Source organism: Mizuhopecten yessoensis, unplaced genomic scaffold (genome assembly GCF_002113885.1).
Source record: "Mizuhopecten yessoensis strain PY_sf001 unplaced genomic scaffold, ASM211388v2 scaffold401, whole genome shotgun sequence".
Classification (NCBI taxonomy): Eukaryota; Metazoa; Mollusca; class Bivalvia; order Pectinida; family Pectinidae; genus Mizuhopecten; species Mizuhopecten yessoensis.
The window spans coordinates 712,131-733,487 of record NW_018403528.1 but is presented as its reverse complement, the minus strand read 5'-3'; the positions used below and the strand labels follow the sequence as shown (position 1 = coordinate 733,487).

Here is a 21,357-nt window from a genome sequence, read left to right as displayed (position 1 = left end):
TGTCAATTTCAAGCAGTTTACGCGCGGATGAATACATCGTAGTGTAAACATTCCGCGAAATGTCACTTAAAGTTACAAGACAGATCGGACGAGATAGAACAATCTAGCATGGGGTATGACGTGGGATATCTCTGTCTGAGATGGGAGAATACCAGGGGGAAACCATCTTGGTCGGGCACGTGAACCAATAGCTTTTCACGTCTGATCGGGGAATCGAACCCCGGCGATCTTAATGAAAGGCGATTGCGCTATCAACTGCACCACACACGTAAATTGTGGAATCCTTCAACCGCGTTTTTTATCGCTTTTATTTCTAAATCTGCTAAAATTCTGGCGATTTTCCATAACAATGCATTGGAGTTGCATCAAATTGGGCTGAGGATACAAGATTCCGAAAAGTGCAGCGATCTTTCCCCTGGTAGCTATTTAAGGAAACTTGTTTCCCCCAGGCCGATAATTACTGCACGAGCGCTAATTAAAACGGCTTCGCATTAAAATCCCTGGGTCTGTATACAATCTTTGTTCGAACCATTGCGATTGAAACAGAATAGTTTGAAGCATAATGGAATATATTCTAAGAATAATTATTAATTCTCGAAAAACACTAACTTTGATGAACAGATTAAAATGTGTTTTCTTCATTCAAATCATACGAGTTTTTAGGTACATCATTAATCGTGCAAGGAATTTCTGTATTTTTTTATAAGCAAGAGCAAGAAAAGAGACGTATATTTTATCAACGGTACAAAGCAATCAGAATTCCAATTTAAATAGTACACTGTGTTAATTAGCAGACGTTTAAAGTTTCCATTATTTATATATATTCATTAACGGAGGCAAAGGTTTCTCTGGTACATTGTGTAGCTTCATGAAGTTGTACTTTTTTTAAAACAAGTTTCGTAAAGTAAAAATCGGAAAAAAAAAATGTCAGGGCTAGCGATACAATAATTGTATACATTTTACCTATTTATCGATTAACTGAAAGTGATACATATTTTAGCAAGAGTATGAACAAAGCGCTGTCGAATTTTCATCGTGACCATTCCTTGTCTATGACCAACACTGAAACTAGACGGCAGGAATAATGAGATTATATTTGTAATGTGCGAATATTTAATGACCTATCATGAGGGATACAGAAGAAAAACACACATTAGTTTACTCATAAACAACGGATACATTCGACGATTTTCCCTGAAACTGGAATACAAATGAAATAAAAATAAATAGTTGCATTATGAATAAGACAAACATGATTACAAGGTCATTTAAAATCCACAATCATTATGCAATTTTACAAGTGAAATAATCTCAAGAAAAACGAAATAACGCATTTAGAGGAAAACTGGAATGCCTTGTTTATCTCGCAGATTTTCCAAGATTTCAGGTTATAACGACATCGACATAGCGAAGTTGGTGTGACATGCATGTACCCTTCAGTTATCATGAAGTAACGTGTTGTTGAGGCTTTAGGCTCTAACATGGTGATATAGGGAATGTTGTTCCAAAGTTCGTCAATTATATTCTATGTCATCGATTTGTGAATGAAAAACACGCAGTCCTCGTATCTGTAGTTCTATCGTAGTTGTATTCACTCAATAACATCATACATTCGCTTGTCATCGAAAAAGAAAATTACATTGTCACAATTTTCAAGACTAGAAAGAGTCCGTTGTAGTTGCAATGTACTTATACAGACCCAAGTGAATTCCCAAGACAAATTGCGGACATTTCTAAGCAGGTTATCGGAATTCAACGTTTCGCTTGTGTTCAGGGTCTAACTTCCTCTCTACGGTTAAGGCTTATATAACACGGGATGGAAGGCGAAGATATTTAAACAAAACTGACATTCTCTCTTTAAAACTCTTTGTAATCAAAATTTTACGGCTAGCCTAAGCATTGCTATCTGAAATGAAAATTGACTTAGAGCAGTGAAGTGGTGGCCCCCATTCTTGCCAAATAGAATTAAATTAAATTCCTAAAAAATCGCATCCTGTTTTTTTCTGATAAGTAAATCTTCAAATACTTGACTGCTGTTGTATAAGCCATTGGAGTCTTCGCTGTCTTGGTCGATTTGTATCCAGTTCTGCTGTTGTCGTCATTCCAAAATGGTTGGCAGTCACTGTCTTTAAAACTCTTGATATCAAGGATTGAAACACGGTCGCCTATTTCCAGTTCTTTTCTACTGGAAGGGTTAATTTCTTTCCGTTTAATCAAGTGGAAATTTGCCATTTTCAGAACTTCAGATGACCTTATGTAGACGTAGCCCTTGTTTTAGTTTTTAAGTGGTAGGCACTGTCTTTAATTAGATACCAAACCATTAAAGAAAATTATAGGGTAAGAATTTCAGGATTTTCTGGACATTCTTATTTGAGATGCAATAGCTACGTGTATCTTCAAGACGAGGTAATGGTGGTTAATATTTTGAAAATAAAAAATAAAGAAAATGTATACCAAAGCGTCAACACTAGAGACAAAATCTGTAGTCAAAGTCAAACGAAAAAGACAACAAGAGGGACCGAGGAGACAGCAGAAGAAGGGGACAAACCACCACAACAACACGACGGGCTTAACCAGGATTTCCGGAAATTTTAGCGTTTCCGGTACCACATTTGGCACCCGCCATGATAATTTCCTAACAAATCAAATATGTCGGTCACCAAGCATCGGTCTAAGACAACATAAACTCATTAATTTAATTGGTAAACACTTTAATTGCATCGATTGAAATTAAGGCATGACGGCAGCCATGACATTTCTTCATCGTAGATCGAAGCTGCTCCGGTAGGAAACCAGTTATGTCCACACTGGAAACGAGTGTGGCTACGGACTGAATATCCTAGGGTAGGGCGGCACTGGTCACAGACAGTTTGGTTAAACTTAACTTGGTTAAACTTAACCAGTTGTTAAGGAAATTTTAAAACATGAACAAAATTATGAACCTATGATATCATTAAATATATATTTATTTTACATGTACCACAATTATGAAAGAAGTTATTGCAACTTATATTAATCACTCTTGTTGACCAAGATGTTAGTGAGGAAGCCGGAGTACCCGGAAAAAACACACGTGGTTGGGACTCCATATATTTTCCCATCCGATCGGGAAATCGAACCCCGACCGCCTTGGTGACAGGCCAGTGCGTTATCTAATGCGTTACCCGACCACCCAGTGGTATCATTTCAATGCTACATGTAACAATTTGTTGGGATTATTTTGTTTTTTCCCCTTTCATTGTTTAGTTGCGACAATTTGAATTTTGAACTAACCACTGTGTTAAAGGCTCAGGGCGTCCTCAACAATTTAGATGGCTGACTAAATTTCAAAAATGGATTTTGCCAAGTTTCTTGTGTTCCTTGTTCATATATTGTTACGACTACACCAAAGCTGAATAGTGGAAGGTTTATTTTAAAGAAACTATTGCAGCTTGTACATTGTTATGCATGTACGTGTGATGATTAAACACTTTTTGTTACTAGATCAATACATTCTTTAAAATGTGTTATTTAGTAATGTTGAAAACGAGAAATTGGTATTTCGTTTACATTTTGAGCACCGATTCATTTAAATATTTATAGATTCTTACACCAGTTTCATTTTGGATTTTTTAAACGAGTCCGAAAACATTTTAGCGAGAGAATTTTCGGAAATCCTACTTGGTGGTGTATACATGTATTGTAAATAAGCCCTGTACACGGTGTACAATTTGATGTGCATTTTTTTTATTTAAATATTTTTTATTGCGAAAAGTGATATGTAGAATCTGTGACTTTTTTGTGATCACTGAGTCTGAACTATAAGCTCAATCGAGATGATTCCAACAAAACAATCACACAGGAGGGATTGATACTTTTTCATATGATTATCGAAATATAGTGAATATAGTAACTGTGAACGTCACAGTTCAAAACCATGGCTAAGATCCCATTGATATTCTGAACAAAAGCGTCTGTGAACAATTTCCCTGGAATTTTGATTCTCGGCTCTCTACTCGGTCGGGGACGCTAATGAGATCAAAATTGATCTGTTACCACAAAATCCCATATGTGACCTCTATCGTTTCTTTTCTGGCCCATAATCTTTCTTTCATTTCGATTTTGTCTCTTTATGGCACCCCTGGTCAGCCTGTTGTTGCAGGTGTGACATCCAAAGGTAGTGGCATTATGACATGGCATTTGATTGGTTCCAGTGGGTACATCCAGACGAGCGTTCTACCATCTAAGCTGTCTAATAATCATGGCCAACTCTCCAGATCGTCTTTAAAGCAAACACAGTCAAACAAACTATACTTTCCCCAGTCTTGTACCTAACTCTAACACTATGCTGTGCACTATCACGATCTGTAACGTTTTGCAGCACATCATCTCCGGAAACCTGATACAGTAATAGCCAAATGGCTATCGCTTGTCATTAATTTGTGGTGGAACTTGGATGGGTCGATCGTCGGCTACCAGGTAGCTAAATTGGTAGATCGTTCATCTAGATTTCGTCGGAGGGTACCGGGTTCGAAGCCGGATTTTGTTGTTGCCTTTCTCTTTCTCCTGTTAAAAAATGGCTATCTGTCCAAGCCTTGTTTAAGTCCTGGGTGAATGCTTGGCAAGAGGATGCCCAAATCTGGGTCGTAAATAGTGTTGTTTACGGGGGCCAAGACTTAGAAAAAGGAGGGAGGAATGCAGAGGAACTGGACAGGGTCGATTGTCGGCGACCAGGTAGCTCTGTTGGTAAAGCGTCCGTCTTGAGTACGGAGGGTCCTGGGTTCGAATCCCGGTCTTTTCTTTGCATTTTCATATCTCCTTTCACACTATCGCCAGCATATGTAAAGAAGAAAACATATGTTTATTATGACGTAAAACATATCTTGCGTGAAATTTTCCTTTGCAAAACGTTACCAAGCCAAGATATTTTCCTCCAAAACCGTCGCTATTTCTCGACACCATTTCCTGACATGAACCAAACCGCATTCTTCGTTTTCTTGATTTATAACGCTTAATGGTAAATAGTGCATCATGTTTTCCGTTGTTACCACAAGAGATGTATACTTATACTACAAATGGCTATATTTCATTTAAATGATAAGATATGGTTCTATGTTGACCTAGTCTTATCTCGCTTTCCAATTCCATGCTTGTTGTATTAATGCCAGCATTTGGCGGAATGTGAAGTGTGCGCTCGCTTAATGTTTAAATATATTTTCAGTCTATACTGTAACTCGTCTTTGTCAGATGTTTCACAATAACAGATTCAATGTATTCAGGTTAAACGTGTACATCTTTCTTTTTTATTACTACAACTGTAGCCATACTAACGGTTTCAATGATGGCTACACGACATTGAAGAAATACCCGGATGTCCGTGATGTTTTAGTAGCGGTATGCTGATTAACTGAAAAGTGGTCGAAAAGGAAATGGTGAATACGTTATAACATTGTCTTTCTTTTAATTAAACGTTCTGGGCTTATCTCTGGACGAATTCGCCGGTGTCTTCAAATCATTGTAGCTTTTTTTCACAGTATTGCTAAGTTCACGGGAAGAAGGAAGACTAAGAGAGCAACGTACCGTCGGTAGAGACCGGATAGAGAAGAAAGCTCTGTAGATTCTTCATTTATGTTAGTAAGAAATGATCGAGGACCTAAACTGTAAATGAAGAAGTAGATAATTAAGTTTATGTTCTCTATCAGTAGTAAGTGTTTGTAATCTTGAGCGACTATGCTGTTTAAACTTATAAACACGTATTAAATGCCATTGTAAAAGCGCAGACAAAAAGTGCACATTATGCACAGGGACATGTATCTTGTATTTGGAATGAAATGTTTTCCGACTTCTAAATTCCAAAAAACTGTCGAGTTGTAGCAATTATTATTTGATGTCTGCCACAAATGCTAGAATAGGAAATACACATCCGGAAGTTCAATCGTTTTTGACATGTTATCTGCAAAACAGCTCGATAAAGGTGTCTGCCATTGGTCATAAAAAGAACTATGGCCATAACTAGCCAAATTTGTGTTTGTTTTATTTTTCATTTGATTCAATAATGCGAAATACGACAAAGATGTTTAATGTTTGCAACAAACGAATCGTCTTTGAAAACTCCGTTGTATTATTAATATTGTTGCTAATACAAGGTTTCCATCCTCTCGTTTTATATGAAATAATGTTATCTTAAACTATATTATGCGACTTCAATTATATCTGTTGTGTGTTGATATTCTATTACAGGTAATCGAGTTACTAATTATATTATGGGATACATCTGTTGAACAAGATCAAAGACGACCTTTGACCTTTTCTTCTTTCCTCTAGAGAGTGAAAGAGCTAGAATAGTGAACACAGGAGGTTTATTTAATAATTTATCGTATTTTGTCATACTTCGTTCGATGCGGGGTAATTCCCCCGCTGTGAAGTCTAAAACAATTAAATCTAGCTACCTATCCCATCAAACGGTTATAAGAAATCGATATGAAGGCTTATATAGCAATACCGAATATGAAATAGGACATTTTGACATACACATGTATATCGTAAATGAATTTCCGAAACATTTGGTGTTTATAAACCTATTATATTTGATCGGCGTAACTTTTATAATGTAGTATTCTCGGTTTATTAAAATTTCATGTGTCAGATTATATGTTTTCTTCAGACATGTATCTGTTACGTTGTGGTAGAAAACTGACATTAACGCTGTTCGCGTGATTGACGTGCGCGTCCTATCAACAACAAACAGATTAAATGAGATTTATTTTCCCCGTATACATGATGGTAACTTGTAATTTGAGTATAATAATTGTATTTCTTGTCTAAAACCTCTACATGAAATTGCCCCTACAAATATCTCGGTATATTGAAATGAAATTCTATTATGGAATTGTTTAATTAAATTAATTGGCTTTATTGAATCACCGTAAAATGTAATTGTAGTATTACAGAGTGGTATTAATTGTCGGTCGATAATAATTAAATTTGTACGACAAAAGCTTGCTTAATATAATAAAGCGTGTTAAGCGTTCGGCTAGCGAGTTTCGTTTCTGCACACATACAGAACGCTATATAAAGCCAGTGGGCCGAAGTCTTATTACTTTTTTAAAGATAGTTCTTCTTCCTCCGGGCTATGTCGTTCTGTTTTAAAATGCTCCATAATACACCCATCTGTGGAACAGGAATTGGCACGCAAACCAATGTGTACTCTGTCCCGGGTGTGTGTTTACATCCCGTTAGTATTACGTTCTCATGGGTGCAAACAACGGTTCCTCGTCTGCCACCGGACTAATGCTATGCTATGCATATATTATACTCCGGGAAGACCATTTAATTTCCCTAAAGTAAACTGCCATTAACACATCCGGACAATGGCCAGGCACTAAACCAGGATTCAATTCTTTTTACGATATCTGGAGCCAATCTTTTGGATACTGCTTACAAGTTCATTGCTGGCACTGGTCAGTATACATGTATCAGGAATATGTTCAATAAGGTCATTTATAAGACGATGTTCTTGCCAAAAATAGAAGGAAATACTATATTAATCTCTAACAACATCGAAGAACAATACCGTTATACATTTTTCATAAGCCTCTATTCCCTGTTGTAATTTGTTGTCAAATCAACATGTGCCGTGAAGGTTTGCAATCGGTCCACCGCTCTGCCTGATACCTCGCTCCCTTACATGAACGCGTGATTACCATATATGATAGGAGGATACCACACCTCCCAGTCGGCTCAGCCAATCAGGTGACGGAATTTTGGCACACAGGTCCGGGTGAGGTTTTAATAATTCAATTGTGTCGAGGCTTTGTGGAGAAGGCTTTTACGTTTGCGACACATAGTTTGTTATCGGCGATGTGCTGGGCTGCTCGCTTGTGAAAACCCATATATACCAGCGTGTAAAGGACTCGGCACTCTCTACCAACCCTGTAACATGGTAAGCAAAACGACTTTGTAATACATTTATATCACCGCAATGCTTTTTTTTGTGGCTTGTCTTAATTTGAGGTTTTATTATTTTGTTCAAAATATTTAAACTGAATTTCCATTTGTGATCTTGACGTAATTTTTTTTATATAGTTTGTTTAAATGTTGTGGTTTTGCCTTTTTTCACTTTTTTTTCTTCTTCTTATTCAAGTTCTTAATTGAGAGACACACACATAACGACACTTGGAATTGTACTGCTGACTTGTATCTTGCTTGACTAGTACATTATAATATTTTTCAGTATCTCAATTTTACATTACTTTACATGTTCATCTATTGAAGTAAATTAAAGTGAAGTTCTTGTTTAAGCTCTTTTTTTTTGTAATCTGAAGTTTTTTGCGATTTTCTGTTAATAGCTTATCTTTCACGGAAAAATAGATTTTAAATACCATAAAAAATCCTGGACCATTTTTTGTCATTAAGTATTACCTAGGGTTTCATTGCTTCAATCACGACATCTATATTGTGTTTTGAACCCAATGTCCCTATATCAGACGTTCGCTGGTTGGGTAAGTCTCTTTCTCACGATGAGCGTAGAATATTTCTTTTGGAGTAAGCTAGTTTCCCTCCGGCGCACGCCTGGGCTCCACTGACGGTAATAGTGCTGTTACACGAACTGCGGTGCCGAAGACACATTAAGGTTATAAATGATAGTCTCCCTGTATTTAGATAAACACGAGCCACGAGGGCATATCTGTCTTTAATTGGTAATGTTATATAAATTGTGTTTTATCGATTGACGACGATACTAGCTCACTATACAGGCATTGCTATCTCAATTTCCTACGAATACTATAATTTGGAAATTGGTTATTTTTTTCTCCATTCCCTCCCCAGGATAGCTTTCTATTGGTGGTTGTACACAACTGTCCAAGGTACAATAGTGAGATGGCTGAAATAATGTCAGGTGAAATTCGTTATTTATTTAATATAGGATGGGGAAAGCACAAAACGGTATAATAACTTTAAAAAAATCGGTAAAGCAATATTGTCTCCATAGTATTAATTTTTTACGATGTAAGAATCCTTCCCTTACACTCACACACACATAGTACCGGTGAGGAGGACAATGACCCTGTCCTGTATCTCAACAAGGTGAATATTACAAGGTCCGGAGGTGTAATACGGTTACACCAATAACATGTTGATTTCACGGTAAGCTGAGCATTTATGTCGATAAGCCCAGGGCCCCTCATAACATTTTCACCGGAAGAACTGTTTTTCGTACTTGATCGACGACAACAATACAAAAAACGATGTTGAGGCAGCCTTCTTGACCAAAATATGGGGCTCTAACCAAAGTTGATATTAACCTGATATGTATGCTCTAACATCGATGCATTTCATGAACACAGTTGCAAAATGGCTGCTCTATTTCTAAGCATTTTTAAGCAAAATGTTCATCCAAGAATATCATGACAAAGAAAGAAGAATTATATGAATAAAATCGTATGAGTGTAGACTTAACATGACTCTGTACCACAGCTTTAAGTTTTGATAAGAATGGGTTGCGGTACTTGTTTTTTGTGATTATTCGTACAATGTTTTTATTATATACATGAACATTTCTCGCAATCACATTGGTCGAATCAGATACACGTGACCAGTCCTCAAAAACTCATGTAGACTGGTTATCCGGTGAATATAGATTTCTAAATATAGCCTATATGGAAATTCCCCGGAACCTGTCGTAGCGCAAGCGCAGTTAGACCGGAATGCGATCTGTCAGACGACAATAGAAGATGGCTGCTGGCGAACGTTTCTTCTCCGTTACATCAGAAAATTACCAAAACTATGCGAGGATAAAGATGCTGTTAACATAAAAAGGCCATTGAACACGCAGTGCATGTCCTCCATGCTTATTTTAAGAAAAAGAACCTAGACGATGCCTTCGAAAGCTACAATGCTGAACTGTTGAATTCAAACCTGGCTAGATTTTACGCGGAGGCTCGCGTTCGAAAATCAGAACCTTGAGTTTTGTTTTGATTTATTTCATTGTTGGAGCATATAATAAAACAGTTATGGGCTTTTGTGCTGGTAAATATGATGTGACATGAACCTGAAAAAGTGATATAGACCTCGGCTTCGCCTTGGTCAATATCACTTTTTCAGGTTCATATCACATCATATTCACCAGCACAAAAGTCCATAATTGTATATTATTATATGCATGAACATTTCTCGCAATCACATTGGTCGGATCAGATACACGTGACCTGTCCTCAAAAACTCATGTAGACTGGTTATCCGGTGAATATCGATTTCTAAATATAGCCTACATGGAAATTCCCCGGAACCTGTCGTAGCGCATGCGCAGTTAGACCGGAACGCGATCTGTCAGACGACATTAGAAGATGGCTGCTGGCGAACGTTTCACCTCCGTTAGGAAAATTACCAAAACTATTCGAGGATAAAGATGCTGTTAATATAAAAAAAAAAAAAGGCCATTGAACACGCAGTGCATGCCCTCCGTGCTTATCTTAAGAAAAAGAATCTGGACGATACCTTCGAAAGCTACAATGATGAAACGTTGTATTCAAACCTGGCTAAATTTTACACGGAGGCTCGCATACAAAAATCAGAACCTTTAGTTTTGTTTCGTTTTATTTTATTGTTGAAGCATATAATAAAACAGTTATGGGCTTTTGTGCTGGTAAATATGATGTGAAATGAACCTGAAAGAGTGATATTAACCTCGGCTTCGACTCAGTCAATATCACTCTTTCAGGTTCATATCACATCATATTCACCAGCACAAAAGTCCATAATTGTATAATATTGTATAACAGAACAAGACGTTAACATACGTTGATAGCAAACGTGACCGCTAACAGTAGTTTCAGACCAGTTTGGATATCCATCTTTTCGGCCAATAGAATCACAGTCGAGTCCTCGAAAGACGAAACAGCTCTATGGTGCAATATACTTATAGGACATACTGTATCTATTACCAAAGTGTTAGTTGTGGTCACGTGTATGTGTTCTACATAGGTAGCAGAGTACAGTAGAAATGGCTTGACCCTAAAAATAAAGACCATGTCTCGGATAAACATGGATAGCGGATTCATCCTGCACAACACACCTACATATTTATATATATGTATAAACTAAATTTTGAATACGTTATTTTTAGAAGAATGAATATTTTTTTCAAAAAGTGATTTCTCCAGATTTGGAACTTGTAAAAACCATGGTTACCACATCAAAAACGCCAAATAATGCAAAAAGACATGATTTTTAACCCTAAATTTGACCCACGCAAGTATATTTTTTTCTTAAAACCTGTCTTAAATTATATATCATCTACTCGGTCACAGATACTCACGTTTTAGCTTAGGTCAAACTAGATTTTTCACAATATTTACACATGTGCTGAGTACAAAAATAGACTACATGAAAAGCTAGCTTTTGTTGTGTAGACTGAGATTAGTAAATGGCCCAAGAATGTAGTCTCAAGCCAAATTCGACTCCTTTTTTTAAAATGTGAAGCCCACATAGTCCTAATCATCATGTATATACCAATTTTAGAGCTGATATTTATTTTTTTTACTTTTGATACATGTAATATTACAGGGGTAATTCATTGTACGAAAATATCACCCATGGCCACCGTACGCTACTGTACACTGCTACCATACGTTCATTATTTGGTGACGTATGCTTCGGCGTTTATGTCAAGTCTGCACTTGCAACTTACATCACGACACACATTCTAATTTGATTTATTGTTTACAATCGTTGTTTGCAAGTAGCCTATGCGTTGGAGACCCTTAAAATACGAGAGTTGAACGATACGTATCACCAATAACAAACATGCGATAAAATGTCTAACGAGATTGATTAAAAAATGTAGAAAGAGTATCATTTGTAGGCTTGATAAATAGTGACTCTTTCGACCGAAATACCACATAATCCATAATATAACGGCATCACAGTGATTCTAATTCCACGCTTCATAGTTTGTACAGGTATATGGTAATCTGAAATATCTATAGACAATTTATCAATATAAAACGGTATTGCAAGCGTGGACGAGACGACAATGTGATAGTGCTGACCATTAATTGTGTTGCGTCGTGTCTGTGTGTCCCGCAGTGCGGTGAGTCGTTATTTAGTATAGGCCACGTGATAATACTTGTCTCGTGTTAGGGTCATCGTCATCAATTTAACTTTAGGTGGGTCGGTCGTTTCGTAACAGTTTGATGTCTGATAGGGGGCGCTCGGACACACACGAAGCTGATAATGCCAGTACACGTCTGACGTCAACACACTAAAGTATACACTGACTAAATAAATTAAGGACCAGTGTTTAAAGAGGTAGAAAAAGTGTTTGTGTGTTAAACCAAATTAGACAGTTTCTGTGCAGTATGATGGAACTGTCAAAGGCAAGGAATGAATGTAAGAAATAACATCTATCTTACAACCCATTTCACGTGCGTGACGTCACAATGAATCAAGAATGACGTGACGTCGCGAAATTTAGCAAAAGTCTGCTACCGTCATGTGAAAAGGCGATGTGATGAAATTAAGAACTATTGTCTTAAGTGTAAGTAAGAAAGATGGGATCAGTTTTTCTTTATAAAGTTTTCAGAATAGGGGTATGCTTAATCTCGCCGACTGATTTAGTTTTGTCCAAAATCTCAGGGATCAAATGTAACATATTCAAACTGTAGCCAAACAAAATGCTTTTTCATGGTTTCTATGCTTATTCTGGTAAATGAAATGAGAGGAAATCATTCCTGTATGCCATCGCTGTTTTCAAATTGGGCAAGGCTCAGGTTTCACGCAACTTGAAAACCTTTCAGATCGTAGAATTTCCCTATCATAAACCCCTAAGCATGAATGAGTCTTAAAATATCATTCCTATCACTGAAACTATATTCGCTCGACCATTTGTTCTATATGCTTTGCAAATCGTTTTTATCAATCAAACCTTTAAAGATTTAGAAATCTTCTTCCTCAGACATTCAAATGCAACTTTTGTGAAGAAAATGATAAAGATGAAATAAACAAAAATAAGTCAGCAACAGTATTTTTCATGTAAAAACATAATGAATTCGAACCCAGGACCTCATACATGTATCATAATACTGGCGCTCTAATTAACTGAGCTACCCGGTCAACGGAAGTAAGGGAAGATACTGTGTATACAAAAAGCTGAAGTGGAGTTCTCTAGTGCTTTGCCTACAGAGGGATATGGTATCTTAAAGCAAATAAGCCTCCGATGGTATTAAAGTTATCACTTTATATTTTCAGGGTACATTATGATTCCCTAAAAAGAACCTGGAGAAAATATTGTTAACGTATATCATTCCCAGGAAGTTACTGCTTGCAGAGAGCCAGATGCAAACCTATTTCTGAAACATGACTATTTATGATGATAACATACAATCATGTGTGCCTTTTTTGCTTCCATTTGAAAATGATTTTAGGCACAATCACCACCAAAACCTATCGTTACCAACATCGAAATGTAGATTCGTTTTTATGAGAAACGTCATACAAATATTTCCAGTATGACGTTATGATTGCACCCTTGCCAAACCTGACAAATCCAAAACGTCATAGAGCTATGTTCAATATAATGTAATGGCGATATTAAACGGTATAAGCATCGTAGGCATAAGGCAAGTCTATCAAACACATCATCTAAAGCCAGCATGCGGTGAATGATTCCTTTTATTCTTTTAGAAAGACAAACAGCGTTTTTCGGAGTTTTTCTCTTTAACGGCGGTGAAGCAATATTTTGTGTCAGCATCCAAGGAAATAACGCGTATTTTTTTCTTATGATGACAAATTCCTCCACATAAAGCTTTCTCTTTAACGATGATGTTACATCATATCACATTTGTAACAATGGAAATATATACGAAAATCCCATTGTTCCTGGAGCAAATCACACGAAAAATAATTACAATAGTCACCAAGTGTAAAAGTAGGCCAGAAGATGTAATACATGGCGGTGTCGTGTTATTGATGATTCACTTCTTTTTGTGTATTTTATCGTCTATTTGTCAAGTACATCCATTACGAGGAGGTATAATTTTAAAAAAATCTTGTTTGTTTCCAGGAGAGAGTGTTCTTTATCCAGAGATGCAGAAACATGTATCTTTTTATAACTGACGGTACTGCTAAACCTGTTTGGTAATCAAACTGGGTAGACATGAGATTTACAAAAAAAAAAAAAAGTATAATAATTGTGTAGCAAGTTTTTCGAACGTGTAACCATCACTCTTGTTTGCACGGGTAAAGGATGGTAGGATGTCTTGATGTCCTAACACCCTCTAGGTGAACAGATTTGTAATGGTTATAATGGGTAAATATATCACTTGGCCCGGAACGTTGAGCACAGTCAATGTCATACTTAAAGGGAGATGACTGTCATCATCATCATGATTCCGCAGTCGGTTTTCCTTGCTTTTTTGTTAGTTTTTGGCATGAACAAAGTAACCACAAGTATGTGCCAGATTTGTATTAGTACAAAAACTTAAACTGATTGCCCTTACCCGGTACAGATATGTGAAATGTTACCATTCATCGTTCTTTGATCCATAAGAGTGTTGTGTTTGTTAAAGGCATTGGTGCTGCAAACTTTGTTACCATGTCCCTACCTAAATGAAAGCAATAACAGAAACAAGTCGTATTCACGATTTTTCATTCATGACCAATGCAACCATAACTAGCCTTATGAGGCAAATAAAGAAAAGATTAATGGCAGAGTCCTTGAAAGCACAGCGAGGACAAGAGAGGATGGACAACATCCAAGCTTGAAAGCTGGCGCAGAAAACAACTTATGGTCAGAACAGTCGCCGTGGAGCATTAATCTGATAACTGCAAAGCACTTGAAACACAATAGCCAATGTATGTTAAACGGTCTTCACTGATTGCGATATTTAACCGCAAGGATGTGTCATATGCCTAACACAACATTGTATTGGATGCTTTCGGAAATCTAGCAAGAAATATTTAATGATACTTGAACCGAATACGATGTGGTTCTGCAGGATTATTGCCACCCTGAGCATTGGGGAAAGAGATGTAAAAGACGAATGCAGCATTTTGAAAAATGGAAAGCAACATCGGAGAAGTCAATCGATTCAAAATGTGAAACTGTAGCTGTCCAATTCAATATTGAGGAGAGGCACGGAAATGTAAATTGCAAAAGAGATAATGCAAACGTTGAACACATCATAATTATCTGACCTACACAAAATAAAATACAGGGGCAAATTAATAATGCAGAAGACGGAGTTGAAACAGAAAGCTGGAAAGGACAGGGTCGAGGGAAACAGCTCGACCTTGTTTAGTGAACTTTCAACGGGGCGAGATGTGGCGTGTCCATCAAAGTAAGGGGGAAAATCGAGGAGGCGGGTATACAACAATCTCAACGCCTTGTCCTGTTCACTTTGGAGGAACAAAAGAGCAAGAATAGTGTGTTTTAGAGAGAAAAAGTGTTCCGATTTTGTGTCTTTGTGATGTAATGTATTGTTTTCATATTTTTGAGGATTGTCCATAAAATCTTCACGAAGTGTCCACATAACATCCTGATATTTTAGATATTTGTCTTTTTTACCCACGGAGTAGAACGTTCATTTTCACGTTGCGTCTAAAACATCGATGTTTTTTCAGTTGGTGTCCGTGTTTTATAATAAAAACAAATTAACAAGTATCCCTCTCAAGATATTAGTAAGAAGACAATATAGAACAAACACGAGAAGACACATGTAGTCCATTTTAAATTGTTTATGTCCCCGAAGACAGATTATAAACTCCTAATGCCCTACACAAGATCTCCAGTACAACTATTTAACCACACAGACATTCGGAACGGTCAAGCAATGTCTTCTTAATATTTTGCTATAATCATCATCGCAGAGATCAGGAAAGGTATTGGCAGCATCTGGTATCGTGGCAGTTACTAATGGTTAGGTACCTGTTACATTTCAAACATTGTCAAAGTTAGTCGTAGCTGAATTTCTGATCAGTACGTTAAAAGTACAACTGTGGAATGAATCATAATCAAACCTTTCTCGAAATAATCATAATCAAATCTATCTCGAAATACAGCTATAAAAGATTCCTATTATCAAAACAGTCTTAAAAAATATGATGATAGCAATAACTCTTCTTTTCCTTTCCTCATTTGCTCGTATAGCCAATGTTGGATCAACAATGTCTGAAATGTGACGGAATTGTTACATGTACCGTGCCGTTAGCGATACCAGATGCTGCTACAGTGCAACACCTTCCTCGATCTCTGCAACGGTGATAATATGAGGGAATCGAAATACATTGCTTGACCGTTCAAAATGTCTGTAGGGTTAGGTACATGTAGTTCTAGTAAATCCTTTGCGTAGTTATCAAGTGATAAATGGGACATCATAGACCGATACTCTGTCATCGGGGACGAAATTCAAATCGAATCACATTAGAGTCTGCAAGTCGTATCAAGTTGTCATCTTACACATATTTGAAGGGAGATTGTAAATTACGCTATCACATTACACAATATGCGCAGTTGTAAAACAGTGGGCATCATAAGTATGTATCTTTAAAAACCTCTGATCTCTTTGATCATTGGCCGGTACAAATATACAAGAATCCAGTGTTTATTTGACTAGAATGATAACAGAAAGTACCTGAAAGGAGAAAGACGGTAAATATACATACTTCATTAGGAACTGTACATAAGCAGATAAGCAAATATAAGCAGATTGTTCCACTTAAAGACTTTGTTTTAATGTCTCTTTAACAAAGATTGCTTTATGTTATCATGATAGCTATGGAATTTAAAAGCGTTGTTGCTTACACAGTAACCAGATATTTCGTGGTTTTTGGAAACACCTGGGAAAAAAGATACGGCAGTTGGCAACGAACATATTCTGTATGGAGCGCTAACATGCACCTTATAATATGTCCGTTGCCATACTACCGTATACGCCGTCAAAAGGAAAGCCAATCCTTATATTTACATCCAAGCAGGTTGCTACGATGGTAACTCAAGTAGTCGTGGTTGCTTAGATAATATAGTCCTAGTGAATTTACATCGATATGTGAGTAAATCTAGAAAATCAACAGTGAACAACACTATTTTTTTTCCTTTCTTGGCAATTAAATTTTTAATTAAGTAATGTGAGATGCCCTTTCTAGAACATTTATATTCCTTTACAACGATCGTCATGTAAGAGAAATACCACACTGCTCATGGAGTGACGCGGTCGATGTCAGCATCTTTTTGTTGTGTAATTAGACAAAATGGATCCCCTAAATGTTCCATGTATCAACGACGCGATGGACGTCATTGGACTGTTATATCGCTGAAACGTCATATTTGAAACAAGCACCAATCCACCGAGCCTTTTTTCACTGCGTATACGCTAATACATACACAGTCAGAGTTTACTAAGCTGAAAAAGGGAGACTTGTAAATATTCTTATTTGGTGCTTCTTTGATAATGATATACTGCGAAAAAGCGATGCTTTTTTCGAGGAGACGACGTGAAAATGAACGTATTTCGCTGTGAGTAGAAAAGATAATGAAATGACATCGCCTGATGTTACGTGGTTACAGTTTGGATTTTTTCGGCAAAACCCCAGGAAGTGTAAAGAATAAACAAAAGTGTCAGCACATCAAAGTTAAATCCGAATCCTTACAACAGGAAACTTAGAGTTCTGGAAAGCATGAAGAAAGACCACCAAACAAACCTAGCCAAACTAACTGCTCCCACTCATTAATCGTTTTCTTGCACCACATGTGCATGAGAACGTGATACTATTTGGATTTGAGCTCGTTTTACCTAGCAGGTGACATCGACGAGGCTGAAGACATGTCTTATTCCGGAACACTGATGTTTTACTTCTGCTACCTTTAAAATGTTCCCTGTACAAATGGTTCCCTTGTTCATGTTTTGCCTTGCATTTGGTATACTTAAATATCAACGTTGTTTACCATTAACTGTCAGTGTATTAACACATGGTTGAACAAAATACCAACGAAGTTTGCTTAATTGCAAGTATACTGAAACGCTAGGTATATTATCGCAGTATAGTGTATACATTTACATATGTAGTAGCTGGTGCAGTACACTGTCTACTGTCAGTGTATTTAAGTGCTTGCTGTACTTAATACCAAAACCATATACTTTGTACTGCCTATGAACTAAAGCATTATTTATAACAAATTCTTACACAGTATAAAGTATAAAAACCTGGTTATACTAAATACCGACACAGTACACACTTAAGTGTCATTGTACTAAAGTTCGGATTTTACGTAGTACCAACACAATGTACTCCATACTGTCAGAGTGTTACAACTATTGTTGCAATATATACCAAGGCCTTATAGGACTCACACAACTAAATCATTACTATATATATACCAAATATTTTAGCTAATAACTTTAATATTTGAAGTTCAAAACTATTGACAACTGTCTAGATGCATAAATACATACCTTGCAAAGGCTACAAAATGACTTTTTTGGTAGGTTTAGTGGCATATTGGAGTGTCACAGCGCCAAGAAGTTGACAACCGGAAGTTTACAAGCAAAACCGGTGACCCAAAACAGAAACGCCCCCAGACATTTTGCCCCTGTGCAAATCCGCACACAGACATGGAAATATATCAAAGTATATATTTTTCAAAAGTTAAATACTTGAACATTTCATTTATCTAAAAATCTGTCATCAGTTCCTTATTAAACTCCTTCAGTGGCCCAGTAATTAGCCGGAACTTATTTCAAATAGGAACTACAAACGTATGAAACACTTGCTGATTGGCTGATTTAGTTGTGTGAGTCCTTATAATCATGTGGCATGTGTATATTCAAAATGCCAGTGCACTGAAACGCTGGCTGTACTAAATTCCAACGCAGCATATTGTGTACCGTCATCGTACTAAATACCCGCGTTTCCTGTCAAATCTATTGTCGTAGAAACACATCTAGTATAATTAGATGTGGACTTATCACGGGTGCAGGATATTTGTCGCGTCTGAACATCCCCGAGCGATGTCACCTTTACACGCACGTGTCAAAGTACGCATGATGTAAGCTTTAGCACATGACATGAGTTGATACAAACTTCACGTGCACATGATAATGTTGTTTGGTTGTCTCTGACATAATTGCTACTTGCGAGCACTGTATGCGTCCCATGTACTTTAACCTCGTCCAAATGTCAGTTGCTTAGCTGAACATTTGACATAAAACCCGCATAGCTAGGACCGGTCATCGCTCGATATGTCTCAACTATGTATATCGGCAATCTTTCTCGGAGTCGGAATAGTTTCGGTAATATTCTAGATGGCATCGTTGCGTGTGGCATATGACACAGACACGGGGCGAGTTTTACCGCAGATTGCTTACACATGCAGTCAAAGAATTCCTTTTTTAGAAAGATTTTTCTTCAAAAAGGTCGGTCAAGATTATTTCGAATCCAGTTTTGTTGCATTTCTTTAAGCAGTTTTTTCTATGAACCCCAGACGGGAAACGACCGCCCAACCATTGACCTCGGCGTTTATATAATTGCTTCTTCTTACCGAGCAGACTTATTTTAAATCGTGCGACATTATTTGTCATTAAAACACTACGCTTCCCCAATCATTTCAAGGACATCCCTTCAGGATCTGTAATAGTAGCCTGAGTGTTACATGAAAGCATTTCAATCATGCATAAAAGCCCCCAGCATGTGTTTGATTAGAGTTGTATAGCCAACTTGGTTTAAACTGTCTTTCAAATTGATTGAAAGTCATAAAATATTCAGATTAAAATAATTTTTTAATATAAGAAAACACGTGTTAAAATATTCGATATTCACAAATAAAATGGAGTCGGATTCTGACTGATACACTGTGTGACCTACTAGGCAAATATGCAATTGATCTTCTTCCGGTAATCAATGACGAATGGCAACATCCTTGTTTTAATCAATAATTTAAATAACTTGTTATGTACCGGGCTTACTACTAAGCCGTGCCAACATGAGCAATATCAAATTTATGTGTTTCCAATTTTTGTCACACTGGTAGATTTTGGAAATCGAAACTAATCCTTCATGCAACTTTTTTACCAAATAAAAACGCAAATGGATTTATTTATTTAACGCGAAATGTCAACTTAGTGAAATGCGATTTGTCTTTGAAGAAAAGATTGATTTTACGGATCAATGATATACCAGAGAAACAAATCCGTAAAAAGGCGATTTATTGACATAGACATATTACCATTTGTTTTAATTGATTCTTACTGTGTGTGTTCATGGTTCCTTCAATCCTTCATGGTTGATGTAGTCACAGACCAGGAAGATATTCACTTTGCTCTCATTCATTATTCATACACTATTTGAGAATGCTATACAAACGTTCTGAGGACCTGATCGATCTGTGTGTATGGCACGCTCTATGCTACGGTAACATCTCAAACAATCTCGCGGGAAATCATCACGCACGTTGACGTCGTGCTTTCCATTTGATACCGCCGAAGCGAGCCCTTACTTACCTGCACTGAAATCGAATGTTTTCGGCCAACACCAAGACGACACGAGAAAGGAACTCTAATTCAGCATTAGCTTATTTCCATAACAAAATCTGGTCAAATTCTAATGAGAAGCTTGAAAAAATGGAAACGAGCTTCTCTTCACAAATCAGTTGCACCATTTAGTTCCGATATTGGTGCCATCAAATGTTACATGTTTTAGCAGGGAGTGGGGCCCTAGGAATTTATTGTTGCGGTTTTAGTCACAGCATAGTGGATAATGACTTTGAGTAGTAAATCATGGGATGAGAAAATTATCTTGATTTTCATCTTCATTTTTTAATAACTTTGATTAATAGTGCAAAACCAAAATGTTTTTTTATCCATGAAAATATTGATAAAGGTTTCAACATATGTGTCAACCATGTATTAATTCACATAGACGAATTTTAATACGATAAAGGGGCGTTGCTTACTATCTTACTGTGTGATAAGCGTCAACATTTCGATGTTTCTCTTCTTGATAGCCCTATCCCTACTTCCTAATAATACGGTATTTACATGTCGCAGTTGATACGACATTAACAGGCTCGCCCCACATATCAAGATTACCACAGCATATGTTAAATGCTGGCGGACAAATTTACAACACAGAAATTGGAGAGATAAGCATTTATAAAACCTTGGGACATGTTTTATGGGCGCCATAATGATCGCATTTGGAAATATGCTGTCAGCGCATGTCAATACAATTATGCTCATGAGAGTGCTCTGTGGTTTCTATGTCTTTAACTCGGTTCTCTCTGTAAGGACGTGGCAATACTTGGATTTAATTTACATTTCCATGGCGGATAAATTCAATAAAGCAGAAAACGCTTACACTTCTGGATCACCTGGTCTTTTTTCTTTT

The 21,357-nt window shown here is 37.0% G+C and overlaps 1 protein-coding gene across 1 annotated transcript in view; it reads left to right on the top strand.

The window, feature by feature from the left end:
* Positions 1–7,762: 7,762 nt before the first annotated feature.
* The window catches only part of LOC110447918 (calmodulin-like), a 45,640-nt gene continuing 32,045 nt past the window's right edge, over positions 7,763–21,357 (top strand). The window contains exon 1 of the mRNA XM_021493910.1: positions 7,763–7,921. Coding sequence (XP_021349585.1) covers positions 7,919–7,921 — 3 coding nt within the window. The 5' untranslated portion in view covers positions 7,763–7,918. The remainder of the gene's footprint in view (positions 7,922–21,357) is intronic.